Here is a 16,660-nt window from a genome sequence, read left to right as displayed (position 1 = left end):
ATTCATCAAAATGAAAGATCATTCAGCATAATTTGAGTAGCAAAGACCTAATAAAAAAATATGAATGGTGATTCACATAGTTCAATTTACCCCAAGGCATTTGGTTCATCTTGCCCCACGGCCACCATTTTGACAAAACCTGGCTAGCTTAATGCTTAAGGCTCATCTTTAGCTAAATGATTCACGTACTGTAGTTTTATACATTGGGATATCACCAACATTCATGATATATAAGTTTAGACCTGGGTACATTTGCTTTAACATAAAAATCATTATACCATAAAAGTAAAACAATTACTTCGACCAGCAAAAAACACTTTTTGGGGTAGAAATATGCTTTCCACTTTGCCCATGTGTCTGTCAACTCCACAGCTAGGTAGACATGATGTTTGCGTTCTTATTTTAAGGTCAAATGACAACTCATGTGTATAGTTTTAAAGATAAAGGGGGTGGTTCATCTTACCCAGCGGTTCATCTTACCCCGTTCTCCCCCTAGTAGTCGCCTTCCTTTCTCTGCTGACCGTGTCCGACACTGGTGCAATGCCGTCTGCATTATTATAGCCGAGGTCAGCGATCGTAACGGGTCGCTAACTTACCGCTAACTAGAAATTCCAGTTGACCAATCTACCTGTAGGGGCCAATTTGGTCATTTAGCTGGGGGGACACCCTCAAGGACCTCTGGGGGTCAACGAACCTCCACGCTGAGAACCACCGCAACATTGTTGAGTTTCATTGAACCCTGACAGTTACCATATTTCTGGGCCCTGGGTACAAGGATTCACTGCGGGCCCCCCATGAATGTTCTTCATAGGGGTGAGGGGGTTTAACCCATTTAGACTGGGAACGCGTTATTTTGTGCTTTATCAGCTCGCGGCACCGAGTGCCGCGCTGCAAGCCTGTAGATCTGCTATTTTTGAAAAATCTTGAAATTTTTTCTTTGAAGTCTTTGAATATTTCAAATTCTTCTAATCTTCAAATTCTTCTGTGTTTCTATGTCAGTGGTGCTCAAACCTTTTCATGTGAAGGACCTCCAAAAGGATGATATGTATTCAAAACATTTAGTTCCAGGGACCCCCCAGGAAGCAAAATTTTGAGTTACAAATATCCGCTTAAAAATACGTATATTCAAAGATTTGCGCACATTTTCATGTGAGTGTTTTTTTATCACGATAAACGATAATATCGCTTCTCGTCCCATCCCTACTGTACAGCAGTGGTTCTCAAACTTCGTGCCGAGGACCCCCAAAATGACACTTATTAGCCCGCGGACCCCCATTTGAAAAGATATGCCAGGGACCCCCTATACTGTAGCAGAGATTCTCAACCGCCAAGGACCCCCAGTTTGACATGCAATATAGGCTACGGACCCCATGTAATGGCATTTGTATCTCTGGGACCCCGATTTATATTGTAAAATCAAAGTTAATTTAACTCAAAAAGTGTACAAATGGAACGGCTCCATTTGGCTCCATTTTTACATTTGATTCCTAATTTAGTTAGGGACCCCCTATTACCACTCCACTCCAACCAATGCTGAGGAGAACCAATGCTGTACAGCATGTGTAAACCCTTTTCACTGTAGAAGCACAGTCATTTACTCAAAGCAACTGTTCCTGCTAAATTCAGTATTTTAGTTTTTTACAGTTCCTTCCTGTATTTTAGTTACAGTATATTACTAGAAATCAGTGTTACCGTTAATAACTGTAACCATGCTTATTTACAACACTATGATGTGATAGTACCATCAGTAAATTACTGTATATTTACAGTATGTAAACATAAGTGCAGTACTACTGTAGTGTTCCTTTCATCCACTGTTCCTTAGTTCGTTCATTCTTCATCTCTCTGTCTTTTCTTCCAAGCTCTCTCTGTCTGTGTCTCTCTCTCTCTCTCCCTCTCTCTCTCTCTCTCTCTCTCTCTCTCTCTCTCTCTCTCTCTCTCTCTCTCTCTCTCTCTCTCTCTCTCTCTCTCTGTGACTCGCTCTCTCTCTCACATTTTGGAGTCATTTTGATTTCCAGCAGGGCCTGTGGCAGTGTGCGCCTTCTCATAGTCTCACCACACAAATCAATAGAATTTCATCCATCAGCTGTCAGCCGCTGTGGAGCCGCCGTGCACCAAAGGACTATAACGTTCAGGGACGTGCTGGGCCCCTGATTCAGCCCGGGGAAAAGAGTTGGAGAGGCCCTCATTGCGCGCTATAGAGAGAGATCTCTCTCTATAGCGCTGCTGCTACTCAAAGATTTGCCATTTCAGATCATGACAAGTGACAAGCCAGTGGGCCAATTACATGAGTTATATTTCGTCGTTGTCAGGTGGAAACCTTGTATGTCCAAAACCGTTTGTTTTGTATTCATCATTTTAAAAATGATTTAAACTAGCAGATCTAAACAGCAGATCTACAAGCACACAACGCCTCGCACCGCGAGGCGTTGTGTGCTTGTAGATCGGCTGTTTTCACTACTGTTGTGCACCGGCCTTGTATGATGAAGCAGGGCTTTGCTTTGCGAAAAGATTTATACATTTGAAACTTGGAGATACAAGGTTTCTGCCCGACAGTGACTTTGTTGGCCGGCCAGCCCCCAAAATGGAACGAAGGCAGACATTTTATTTTTATTTTTGTCCTAATGGCCGGCCTGGACCGGCCGGGAATGAACCGGCCGTTCGGGAGTTGTCCCGCTTTTCCCAATGGCCAGCACGTCCCTGATAACGTTTCTGTCGGTGCAGAAAACCCCTTATCTCCATATTCGAACTTTTTGTGTTTTTTAACTCATTTAATGCCAGCCTATCACCACTAGAGGGCGCCCAGTAACCAGAGAATAATAGAGATATGCTGGTAATGCATGCCCAAGCCCTGGAGCCATGACTTGCCAGAACACTTTCCTTTGTGCATGTACAGGAAGAGGATGAAGTTAGCTTGAATTTAGCTATTGGCTACCAAGCATTTTAGATTTAGATTTTCGTCAACTTAGCCATGATTAAACCTTGCACACCTCATGCATGGGAGAAAAAACAGAGAAAATGAGCTCTAAAGATCCTGGATTGCATTGGAGTGGATGGTAAATATCAGCAAATATCGGCAAATATCGTCCTCTGTAAACAGAGGACAAAAAAAAATGTTTTGAAAAAAACGTTTTATTTTATTTTTATTTTTATTTTTATTTATTTATTTTTTTAATTAAAAAGCCGAACTAGTTCGGGATTGGCACTCTGGGATGCGATAATAAAGCCGAACTAGTTCGGGATAGGCACTCAATGAGTTAAGCAAATGAAACCCCCAACTTGATCATACTACATCATCACACTCAAATTACACATTACATTGCATTTGAATATTTCAAATCCCTTCTAAGGTTTTGTTGAAAAAAACCTGCGTTTCTATGTCAGTGGTGCTCAAACCTTTTGATGTCAAGGACCCCCAAAATGATATGTATTTGACCACGGACCCCCATCTCAAAACATTTAGTTCCAGGGACCCCCCCTAGAAGCAAAATTTGAGTTACAAATGTTCGCTTAAAAAATACATATATTCAAAGATTTGCCCATGTTTTCACGACTTTTCAAAAATTGCAGATCTACAAGCTCGCAGCGCGGCACTCGGTGCCGCGCTGCTATTTTTCAATAGTTAAAGCATAAACAAATTAAGCCCCCTCTCCCTCCACCTTGGGCCCTTGTAACTCAGACACACTTCACCCCCCCTTGTGACGCCCCTGAATACAACAATTTTTAAAACCTTATAAAGTCAATGGAAGCATCCACACCAAAAGCGAATTTCGAAAAAGCGAAAAGGCGTCTGTTTTTTATTCGCCCTTGTGTCGAATTTAGCGAACGTTCGCTGGCGAACTCCTCTCTGTCTCTGTATCAAGGCAAGCTCACTCTACCCTATTTCAAGAGAGAGAGAGCATGGTCGAGGGACCTTCCCTTTGCATTGAGACCAAGGGGAACGACCGGTGTTTCTGTTCCGTGTCTCTCGTCTGTGTGGCTGCTTGGAAAAAGTACTCGAATGTCTACTGGTAAAAGCATGGTTTATGTATGTTTTATTGTTAACTTATATGCAAAAAGACTAATGTTTTAAAATAAATCGCTGGGTATTAAATACAATAGGATCCGAAATGTAGTGGAGTAGAAGGAAAGTACTGGGAATTGGACTCAAGTACAAATACCTACAAGTACAGGCTACTCAAGTAAATGTACTTTTAGTTACTTTACACCATGCTGATGCGAGCTGCCTGTCTGTGGGGGAACGGAGCGGAGGGGGAACGGTGAACGAGTGTTGTCTCTTCTGTGATGTGATGGGTTGTGTGCGCCGGTGAAGACTTCTATTCTTCTTTTTCTTTTTATTATTTAATAGCCTAACAACCACAGCCAGGTCATCATCACTTGAGGATGTAGTCCATTGTTTTATTTTTTTCCCCCGTCCGTTCTCCTCTCTCCTCTCTCTCCTTTCTTCTCATTTCTCCTGTGGCTACAGGCAGAACCCCCCCCCCCCCCCCTCGTTTTTAGGCGAATTAAGCGAATATTATACGCATATTCGCCACGCTTTTTGGCGTGTATGGAAAAAGGCGAATCGCGAATACTTCGCTTTTTTGGTTCGCTTATTCACGTCGCTTTCGCTAATTCGCCGGTATGGACAGACCTTTAAAAACAATGACTGACCTCCACCTATACCTCCTTCTCTCTCTCTCTCCCTCCCAGGAAGCGGAGACAGCAGAGCTTGGACCCCCACCCACCCTCCGCCCCTCTCTCTCCAACCACCTGCCGCCAGCTCCGCCCAGCATGGCAGACGGTCGGCAGCCAGAGGACGCCGCCCCGCGGTGGGACCCGTCGGCGGGGCAGGAGCCCTCCTCGGTGGGCCCCCACGGGGCCAACAACGGCTACTCGTCCTCCTCCTCCGCGGCCTCCTCGGCCTACAGGGCGTGCCAGCCCGCAGGCGGGGCGCCGCCGCCGCCGCCCTACGCCTCCACGGCCAGGGAGAACGGGTTCAACGGGGACTTGGCCGGGGCCCACGCCATCACAGCAGGTAAGACTTCTGAAAAGCCCGTTATCGTCACTGTCGTCGTCGGGGTGGAAACCTTGTATGTCCGAAACCGTTTGTTTTGTGTTTATCATTTTTAAAATGATTTGAACGAGTGAAAACTGCCGATCTGCAAGCACACAACGCCTGTTTTCACTACTTTTGTGCGACGGCCTTGTGTGATGAAGCAGTGCGTTACTTTGCGAAAAAGAATGTACGCATTTGAAACTTGGAGATACCAGTAAGACTCCCTAATCGGTCGCATGTAAAAATCGGCCTGAAGGTGGCGCTAAATGTCACAGATGCATATTGATGACATGAGTCTAGACCGATTTGCGTGATTTTAGGGCAAAATTTGTAGGAGCACTGTCAAAAAATGTGTTTTGCAAGAATCGGCCTGATGGTGGCGCTAGAAGAGGGCCATATGAGAAATGAGGGGTGGAGGTTGTGGTTTGGCAGCCAAGAAGAGTGTGTGTGTGTGTGTGTGTGTGTGTGTGTGTGTGTGTGTGTGTGTGTGTGTGTGTGTGTGTGTGTGTGTGTGTGTGTGTGTGTGTGTGCGCAAAGTTTGGCATGGATCGGGGCAACGGTGGCGGAGATATGAGAAGGGGAAAAGTGTGACGTGTGACTGACAGACTGACTGACAGACTGACAGCCGGTGGAGGTTTTGATCGTAACAGCGACCTAGGTTTCTGCCCGACAGTGACGTTATGCTTTGATGCCGGAGTCACCCGGGGCTTCATACCTGCTTTTTTCCGTCTTTTGATTGATTGAATTGAAAACACTAATGCTAAAAGCATAACACCATAAGACTCCCTAATCGGGAGATATGCGACCGTCAGGTCGCAGCGCGATTTTAGGGCAAAATGTGTAGGAGCAGTGTCCTAAAATGTGTCTGAAAGAATCGGCCTGACGGTGGCGCTATAGTGTGTGCCAGCGGCTACGTCATTGTAGTCCTTAGCGGCCATTTCTTGGGTCAAAACACAGGTGTTTCAATTGTTTGATTGCATAGAACTAATGCTATAGTCTAATCAGAACACCTGTGTAAGGCTGTGTTTACCCAAGAAATGGCCGCTCTTAGAACTACATTTGGCACACCCTATGTGGGACAGATCCAAGTTGATGAGATGAGTGTAGACATACTGTTTACCGATTTGCGTGATTTTAGGGCAAAATTTGTAGGAGCAGTGTCCAAAATGTGTTTGAAAAAATCGGCCTGATGGTGGCGCTATATGGGACAGATCCATGTTGATGACATGAGTGTAGACATACTGTGTAGCGATTTGCGTGATTTTTGGGCCAAATCTGTAGGAGTAGTGTCCAAAAATGTGTTTTAAAAAATCGGCCTGAAGGTGGCGCTAAATGGGAGAGATCCATGTTGATGAGATGAGTGTAGACATACTGTGTACCGATTTGCGTGATTTTAGGGCAAAATCCAAAAATGTGTTTTGCAAGAATCGGCCTCATGGTGGCGCTAGAAGAGGGAGGCTGTGGTTTGGCAGGCAAGGAGTGTGTGTGCAAAATTTGGCATGGATCGGGGCAACGGTTGCAGAGATATGAGCGGGGCAAAAGTGTGACGTGTGACGTGTGACTGACGGACTGATGGACAGACGGACAGCTGGTCGAGGTGCCCGAGGGCTTGTTTTTTTGGGTGGGGGCTTTTATGCCTTTATTGATAGGACAATTAGACTGACAGGAAATGGGGAGAGAGATGGGGAGTGACAGGATCATCGGGATCGGGCCTCGAACCCGCAACACTCTGTCAGCATCAGAGCCTACAGTATGTGGCATGCGCCCCCCCTGAGGGCTTGTTACCATTGTTGTGGTCCAGTGTATTCAATTCATCAAGACATTATGAAGACATACAATGCTATACAAGCTAGAAGACTTGTCCTGGGACCAGTTGCAAATTGCAGACAGGTGCTCTCTTATGGCAGTTTTGAAGGAGGGTATGGAGCAGGCCATGGCCATCGTTGCTGCTTGTGTGGTTTTGTGCCCCCCTGAAAAAGGGATGCCCCACGGCTACAGTGGCCTCGATGCCCTTCTTGCACTGCCCAAGATGATTTTTGGCACCGGCTGTCTGTGGTTGAGACTCTAAATTCTTATTTCATATTTCATAATTTCACATCAAGATATAAACGTCGCTGCTTTTAGACTTTGTAGAAATATTGAAATTTGTCAATACATTATTTTTGTGAAATACCACAGGTTTTATGGCACTGATAGTTGTACTGTACTTGTACTATATTCAAATGTGATTATCCTTAATCTTTAAGTTAAATTCTTTGTATCCCCTGGTTTTATTTGATAGCCTTCCTGCTAAAGTCACACTTTTTGATGGCTGGTGGTAGGGAATAACAGTTGGATGAATTCATCCCCATGTTTGTGCCAAATCCGGAGGGGATTGACTAATTACCAAATCCCTTTGGTGTGAGCTTTAAGATTGGCTATTTTCTCTGAATATCCCCCCCTAGAATAGGGGGCTTGTGCTGGGGGCTTGTGGTTAAGATCGATCGTTTCGGGTCAGATTACCTGCTAACACGGTTCTTGTCCTTGTCCGTTCATTCCTACGGAACATGTTTCATAATAGGACCGCGTACAAGCTCCTCTGCTTGGCTTTCCAGCGTAGAAAAGCCTGTTAAAGTTGTATTGTGATTACATGAAGGTCGCGCTGGACTCAAACTGCTAGAGCACTTCATGGTTCACGGTTCATTAGCATCGCTTTGCCTTTCAAATCTTGCTGTGTCTCTCTCAGGAAACCTGGAATTTCAATACACCTAAAACAGGGGTCTTCAACGTTTTCAGGCCAAGGACCCCTTAGTTGAGAGAGAGAGATGAAGCAGGGACCCCCCACAACCTTTTCATAGATTCCATATAGTTTCATCGTTTGACAGCACGATTGTCAGTGTATTTTGGATTCATGTCAATTTGTGTTTTCAGATATTTAACCACTTGAACTGTCAATACTTAGTAAACTTGGCCTTTCACTCTGTACTTAGTCTGCTCTTTTTCCCCTCTACACCAAAGCTCTTTCCCAAAAAATAGCCGATCTACAAGCTCACAACGGCGTTGTGAGCTTGTAGATCTGCTATTTTTGCTAGTTCTCAGAATATGGTCGCTAAGTGATTAATTTAAAAAAGGAGAAAAACAAAGTTATGGTCGCTAGGGTTCAAGTGGTTAATTTAAAAAAGGAGGAAAAAAAAGTTTCTATCACTCAAAGATTTGGAGGACCCCCTGTAATATCTCTGAGGACCCCCTAGGGGTCCCGGACCCCCTGTTGAAGACCCATGCGCTAAAACATATATTTACATAGTGAAATAGCTGAACAAAACTATTTTGAAGCAGATGAGGTTCATTCACGGCTATGTTTGAAGCAATAACAAAGTGAATCAATACATTTTGTAGCAATTCCCTTTGCTTGTGCCCTGTTCATCCGTGCTTTCGCAAATGTGATGCGTGCGTGCGAGTGAGAGGTACAGTGATCGCTCCATGTGTGTCATTAAACTTGTCCCGACGCCTTTCCCGAATTGCAGTTGTACCCCTTCCTTTCTTTGGCCCTGCAGGAGGGAGCCCTTACTAGAATCGCACAGTTATTAGCGCACGTTAATTACGGGGCTAAACATCTCTCTGTTATCGCTCCCCTGCCCTCCCCCTCCCCATCTCAGTGCACACAGGCACAATGCTCTGTCACTGACTGCGTACGGTTACCGCGGCAACGGTTCCCCCTGCAATTTCACCCGGCTTTTGTTGGGAGGGCAGCATCTCTTTAGGTGTGTGCAGGGGTGTCACAAGGGGGGGGGGGGGGGGGCTTAATTATTTTATACTTTAGCTATTGAAAAATAGCAGATATACTGTACTGTACAAGCTCTCAGCGCGGCACCGAGTGCTGCGCTGAGAGCTTGTAGATCTGCGATTTTTGAAAAGTCGGGAAAATGTGTGCAGATCTTTGAATTATGTGTTTTTTAAGCGAACTTTTGTAACTAAAATTTTGCTTATGGGAAGCGTAGGTTTTTCAATTCAAAGACTTGCACAAAATTAATGTTCACGACTTTTCAAAAATAGCAGATCTACCAGCTCGCGTGAGCTTGTATATCTGCCATTTTTTTTAATAGTTAAAGCACAAAGTAATGCGTAATAATGCGTTCCCATGCGTTCCCACCCCCTCCCCCTATGAAGAACATTCATGGGGGCCCACAGTGAATCCTTGTACCCAGGGCCCAGAATTTGGTGCGACACCCCTGGGTGTGTGCTTTGTGCTGACACACACAGAGAGAGAGAGAGAGAGAGAGAGAGAGAGAGAGAGAGAGAGAGAGAGAGAGAGAGAGAGAGAGAGAGAGAGAGAGAGAGCACCGCCTGCTGCAGCCACTGGGCTGCATGGAGCGAAAAAAGAAAAGCCGGGGACCGTTGCATTCTGCCTCAGTCAGTCAGTCAGTCAGTCAGTCAGTCAGTCGCCACATTAACGCTGGTGGAATATACAGTATAGGTACATGTACTGGACTTAAAGGCATATAGTCAGGGGTATAGGCATTAGGCAACCGTAGGCACGGGTGCAAACATCGGCACAGGGGAGGGTGATCACGGACGGGCACACTGGCATTTCTTGTAAACGTACATTTATATAATAAAAATAAGAAGTTTATTCAGTTAAATTAAGTTCACTCACATCTATATACAAATTACATACTACACATACAGTAATTGTACATTCATTCAAACTGACTGAGAGATAGATGGGAGTCTGGGAGATAGATGGGTTATTGAGTCTAATTACATCCTGATGTGAAAGAAAACATTTCTGTTTTGTAGCCTATAGCCTATGGACAATCAAAATCAGGAAATATAATATTTGTATAATTAAACAGTATCAAGAAAATCAAAAAAACATGACATTTCATGTCAAAAGGGTTGCCAAGCCCTGAATAGTATGTAACTATGCTCTGTGTTTACAAAACAATTAACATATATGTTTTACCAATCATTTTCCTCTATACTAGCAGTTATCAACCACTGGAGTAGTGTGGCGTTTAGCTGCAGAAACACACTGGCCTCTCCCTGTATCCCTGAAGTTTGTTTTGTTAGACAAACAACAAAATACAGCGAAAGACAGCAATGTGTTTCCACGGGTACTCCAGTGGCCTATAACTGCTGTTATAGAGGGATGGTGTGTAGAAATATATATTTATTGTTTTGTTGTGGGCAAAGTCACACATTTAACCCATTTAGGCCTAAAATTAGTGGATGCTTTAACTATTAAAAAATAGCAGATATACAAGCTCACAGCTTCGTGAAAATTTGAATTTTGACCCGATTCTATAAGTGTCTTTTGAATCCTTCTAAAGTTTAAAAAAAAAATATATATATATATGTTTCTATGTCAGCAATCTGGCCAGCCATCGTCAAAGAAAAGGTCCTTTTCACTTAACTGGAGCTCAGTTAGTCTGTTCTTGAGAGACTACTGTGTCAATGGTTCTCAAACTTTTTCATGTGAAGGACCCCCAAAATTTGGCCACGTGTATTTGGCCACGGACCCGCATCTCAAAATATTTAGTTCCAGGGACCCCCCAGAAGCAAAATTTGAGTTACAAACGTTCGCTTTGAAAATACATATAGTCAAAGATTGCACACATTTTCACAACTTTTTCAAAAATAGCAGATCTACAATCTCGCAGCGCGGCACTCGGTGCCGCGCTGTGAGCTTGTATATCTGCTATTTTTCAATAGCTAAAGCATTCAATAATTCTAGGCCTAAAGTATAATTTTGAGGTACTTATACTTATTTACTTGAGTTCATTCTTCCAATATGTTTATACTCCAATAACTGCGAGGCAAATGTTGTACTCTTTACTGCACTGCAATTATTTGGAAATGTTATCTTTAGTTACTTTGTCTATTTTATACTTTGGCTATTCGTAAAATGATATACAAATGATATACAAGCATTTTTTCTTTTACAAATATAGAACACTGGACCAGTGACCATTGGGCACCAACCTACTCTGGAATGATGCAAGAAGGAAAAGCATGAGTACCCGTCAGAGTACACGTTATACCCATCTGACTATGTCCCTTTCATGCCCATATATGGAGAATTCTGTATCTGTGCATCTGTGTCCTTTTATGCCCATATATGGATTTCTGTGTCAGGCATGGCTAAATATGGAGTCCAGGCCAGGTCTACGATGTCGATACTACGATTTCATATTGATGACAGGTGATCAGGGTATATATACTGTACCATGTAATCCATTTTCCGAAGTACATTTTTGAATACCGGCCTTTTAGGTAAAAGACGCACCTGAGCATGGTATCAAACACGGCACACATGCATATCTCCTTGTATGGGCCGTTCTGTCCGTGGCATCAGCTGTGGTGATGTCGGTCTCTGCATACTTTCTGTGACATTAGTCTTGTGTGACTGCAGCTGTTGATACTGCATACATACAGTAGGGACATACACACAAAGTCAAACGTAGGAGTGGTTATCACCGCTCAAAAAGTATTGGTATTACTACTTTTACTTAATGCAAAAACTAATCTGAGCGCACCAGGTTTCAGGCACGTGCACACATAGACATCAAAGGGGGCTTGAGCCCCTGCCCTTTTATCTGTCTGTAAAACGTGCCCTTTCCAGACCATGAATGCAGTTTTTACTATGGTGAAAGAAATGCAAATGCCTCTCTTTCCATGCCATACCTGAAGGCAGCATCAAAGAGAATTGCCTTGTCCGAACTCTCCTGAACTTGAACGCAGCATCTTATGTTGAAAGAATCGTCCTCGCTGTGTAGAAATCCATGCCGTTACGCCACATCTCCAGTATTGACTTGATTATGCTTACTTCAGTGTGGTATCAAGCACCGAAAATAGCCGACCTCCAAGCTTGGAGGTCGGCTATTTTCGATATTTCCACCAAAAAGGCCCTTTTAAAAATGTCAGCCCCTGCCTCTCTAACATTCTCTGCACGTCCCTGTCAGGCCTTATGTTAAAAGGAGAACAAGCGCGGGGGCCGCTCAGCATTGTGCCACAACAGGCACATTAACCTCCCATCATCCTTGCACCGTTCCTGTTCTAACTGCATGATGTCACTGTCTGTTCTTTAAGTGGTCCAGTGAGTGGGTGAGTGAGTGCAGGGGCGGGCATTTGCTCTACGCAGACTACGCAACTGCGTAGAGCCCCAAGGCAGAGGGGGCCCCCTGTTGGGCTCATTATTCTGAGCATTTAGGAAAAAAAAGTAAGTCTCTAGCCCATTCCTGTCAAAAGTTATGATTGTTTAAAGAATTGACCAACTGCTCACTGGAGTCAATAGGTTTCACACAGAGATCAAACTTCCTTCGCCAAACAGGAAGTGCCCTTCACCAAACAGGAAGTGCCTCTATATCTCATGAACCGTTTGTCTTACAGACTCGGGGCTGGTGTCATATGACTTGATTAAGAGTCCTTAACCTTAATTGGTGCTTCCTTCGCCAAACAGGAAGTGCCCTTCGCCAAACAGGAAGTGCCTCTATATCTCATGAACCGTTTGTCGTACAGACTTGTGGCTGGTGTCATATGACTTCATCAAGAGTCCTTCACCTTAATTGGTTTAACTTAGTCCTGTCCCCTCTTCTGATTGGCTGTTGCCCCTTGTGACGTGGGTAGAGCTGCGAGGGCCCGGTCATTGCTGCTTGCAGCTTTAATTTTATCAAAATTTTGAAAAATAATAATTAAATAAAATAATTAATAATTAAAATATAATTTTAAAGTATTATTATTCACTGATATTCCCTTATTGTTATTAAAATAATTATTGTCCTGCATCAAATATGTCCTGTATAAAAATATACATATAGGCCTACTCTATATAGGCTACCTTACTGTACTCTTCTTAAATTAATCAAATAGATCCAAAATGATTGTGGTTAGGTATTTAAAACCAACCATAATGACAACAAATAGGCTTCCTCTGCCTCTGCTCTTCATTGTCTTGTCAAGTTCATCGTCTTGTCATGCTAAATCATCACTTTTTCAGAATAGGTATTGAGTTGGAGGGTGGCATTTTTAATTCCTGCACTTCGCACGCACGCATACTGTTTTTTTTCACGCATATCTATTTTTCACGCGCGCTCATGGGGGGGGGGGCCTCTTTTACTACCTTTGTGGGGAGCCCCCAGTTTATAAAAACCGCCCCTGAGTGAGTGGGTGAGTGGGTGAGTGCGTGAGTGGGGGAACTATGAGAGAGAGGTGGCATTTTCATGGTCGCTCATGGAGCATATTGTCGCTGTCGGGCAGAAACCTCTTATCTCCCATATTTGAACTTTTCATGTTCTCCCCCCCCCCCCCCCCCCCCCCCCCCCCTGCAAATTAACAGAACATGAATCAGATGTTTCAATGCTGGGCTCAATTTAAATAAATCATCGGTTAATCTAAACATTGATAGATGACGCGAGGTGGAAACGCGTTATAAAAATCTCGATATCTCATCCGCCGACGTAGTTCAGCGACCGGTGAAAACTGGAGGGCGGAAGTGATGAAGGCCTGCTGCCACTCAAAGGGGTGGGCGATATGGAAAAATACAATATCACGATATTTTCCCAAGCTGTACCACGATACACGATATTATCACGATTCTTTTTCATGTTGGTTTTTATGGTTATTTAACAAGTTACTTAACATGACATTTTAAAGATTGAGAACTACCGATTTAGACCAAAATTAAGGTTTAAATGAATACTGCAATGAATCTCTGTATTAACAATTCAACAGGATTTTTTGTAAGGCTCTCCCTCATTGTATCATGATACATACAGTACGATACCTCTGAAAAGGCATATCGTGGAGACATTGTATCGTCTCATCGATATTTATCACCATATCGCCCACCCCTACTCAAAGTGACTACTGGCCAATCACAGCACGTCTTCTCTGGGTGTGTTCAAATAAGCGGAAAAAAAAACAAACAGAGGGCACACCAGGGCCTTTATTCCAACGCACTCTGGGTGACGAAAAAACCTGCCCCTCCCTCACCTGCCTCTGATCTACCTCCTTTATGTCTATGGTTTTAGTCATCACAGGCTCACATCTTAGTTTTTGATTTGTTTCGTTTTCGAACATTTTCCGTCATAGTATTAGTCGATGAAATCAACACTAGTAGGTGTTCATGTTCATGGATACAGACAGACAGACAGACACACACAAATACACACAAAGTCGCTTGTTGAAGAGGTTGCCACATCTCAAGTTTGCTCTATGTCAGGGGTCTTCAACAGGGGGTCCTCAGAGTTACTACAGGAGGTCCTCCAAATCTTTGTGTGATAGAAACTTTTTTCTCCTTTTTTAATTAACCAAGAATAGCAGAAAAATAGCAGATCTACAAGCTCACAGCACCTCGCGCTGCATGGCGTTGTGAGCTTGTAGATCGGCTATTTTCGGCGAAGACGTTTGGTGCAGAGGGGAAAAAGAGCAGACTAAGTACAGAGTGAAATGTCAAGTTAAGTATCGACGGTTCAAGTGGTTAAATAACGTATCTGAAAACACAAATTGACATGAATCCAAAATACACTGATGATTGCGCTGTCAAACGATGAAACTGTGTTGTGGGGGTCCCTGCTTCATCTCTCTCTCAGCTAAGGGGTCCTTGGCCTGAAAACGTTGAAGACCCCTGCTCTATGTATTATTATTATAATTTGTCACAAAGTGGCACAGCAGGAAGAGTGCAGTAAGTGGTCCATTAGGCCTGCTGAAGTGTCCCTCTGCCATTATCTGTGAATGTCAAGTGCTTTTCTTCCCAAGCGTTCAGGTGTGGTCTGGACATAACGGCATGCTGTCTTTAAGTTTAGTCAGGAACACTCACGTCTAAGTAGATTTAACCATTTATTGCATAAATGGAATACAGTTAATCTTGGTGTTAAAGGGCTCCGCGCTCGGAGATGTTCCCTGAACTTTGTGCAAGCTTTTCTGAGCATGCCAAGCAAATCAGGGAACGCTTAAGCAATGCCCCCCATAGGGATACAATAGCAGAACAATAGCAATACATTGACGCGTGATTATGGATCCCACTGGGAAAGATGGATAACCACGCCCCGGACTCATTTTTGAAGCTTGTGATTGGCTGAACTGGACGTAGGGAGCGCTCCGTTGTAGTCACTTGGACTGCGCGAGGTGCACCAAAACCCAATTATCATTGCGTTTATCGTGCGCTTGCCCAGGCCTGGGCATAAATATAACGATTGCATTCACCACGGCTTCGTAACGGGCGGCGCTCGGGCACGAAGAGCAGGACCAAGGTCCGCTGGCCTTCGCGCCGCTTGCAATGTCGTGGACAATAACTGAAAACGAGCGCTCTATGCCGTTTCCATCCATCTTTCCCAGTGGGATCCATAATCAGGCTACATTGACATATAACTTAGTCAAATCCACAGTATTTGAGCTTAACAACATTGACATGTAACTTAATCAGACAATCACAAGAATTTGAGCTTAGCCAAAGGCTAAGGAGGCTGGGGTGGATGGAGGAGGCAGCAAGCAGCAAATGATTCCGAAGCTTCGGAAACCAAGCGTAGGTAAAGAAAGCAAGCCGTATTTAAAGGAGCCTTCCCTACTGACTGAGAGCTTTGATTGGACTATGGCAGTCATGTGACGTAATGACCAGCAGATATGAGAATGAGGAATGAGAACAGAGCTGACTGACAGCTGACTACAGCTGGGCGGGACGACTCCCGTGTCCTGGATAAACGCTGAAGCTTCATTTATGGTGGCGGGCGGTGGAAATGTTTAAAGCTGGTTTGCATAGAGAATACATTGAATTACCAAGCAAACCATTAGCTTGGTAGCCTGACACTCAGCCTGAATTGACATTTCGTTTCACTTCATTATTCAGTCTGAAGTCAGTTCCGCCCACAGCCTTTGCAGGGATGGGCGTTGCCGAAATGAGGCACTGTTCAGCGATTGGTTCACCGACCAACACATGACATAGTGTTGTTATGTGTGGGCTGGCTAGTGGCTAACCTGTTGCTTGCTAGTGCTACTTGCTAACCAAAGAAACAGTCAGAATAGGAGCACTACGAACTAGTAATCAAACACAACATAACATGCCTGCTACAGGTGTTTCATAGCGAGATCGATACGATCGCATTTTACCGCAATTTACCGCATTTTTACCGCGACACGATGTGCGGTACGGTACGGCGGCGGCGCTGGTGTACTTGGAAACACACATGAGTTCTGGGAAACCCCCACCCACGCTGATCACAAGACGCTGATTCACGACGCTGATTCGCCCGTTTGGATTTTCAACCGAGGCAGGCCTCCTCATTGAGAGCGATTCTAGACCTGAATCGCAGAAACAAAAAAAATAAAGGGGTGTGGCTAGCGATTCAGGGTCTGGAACTAGGCTATTAGCTTGGCTTTTCGTAGTGTGAATGCAGCATTACTAATGTCTCCTCAGTTCAGCATTCTGGTAGTTATCGCTTATTCAAATTGATTGATAGACAAGCAGACAGCGATTGATAGATGGACTGATGGATGGATGGCTGGATGGAAGGGAGGGGGGGCGGACGGCAGGTGCACGTGCATGTGCACGTGCACGTGTGGACAGAGACGGAGATACGGTTCTTACGGAGAGGAAGAGAGACATACTGTAGGATGGAACAGAGAGATAGGAAGAGAGACATTAGGATG

The 16,660-nt window shown here is 44.3% G+C and overlaps 1 protein-coding gene across 1 annotated transcript in view; it reads left to right on the top strand.

The window, feature by feature from the left end:
• Window positions 1-4,773: 4,773 nt before the first annotated feature.
• map2 (microtubule-associated protein 2) overlaps window positions 4,774-16,660 on the top strand; it is a gene marked incomplete at both ends in the record, with an annotated part of 73,447 nt that continues 61,560 nt past the window's right edge. Inside the window, one exon of the mRNA XM_080752917.1 lies at window positions 4,774-5,017. Within this exon, the coding sequence (XP_080609043.1) occupies window positions 4,774-5,017 (244 nt within the window). The remainder of the gene's footprint in view (window positions 5,018-16,660) is intronic.

This window comes from Nannobrachium achirus (assembly GCF_963921795.1).
Source record: "Nannobrachium achirus genome assembly, chromosome: 22".
NCBI classification, from domain to species: Eukaryota; Metazoa; Chordata; class Actinopteri; order Myctophiformes; family Myctophidae; genus Nannobrachium; species Nannobrachium achirus.
The sequence above is the reverse complement of the archived record's forward strand: the minus strand, read 5'-3'. Positions and strand labels throughout refer to the sequence as shown.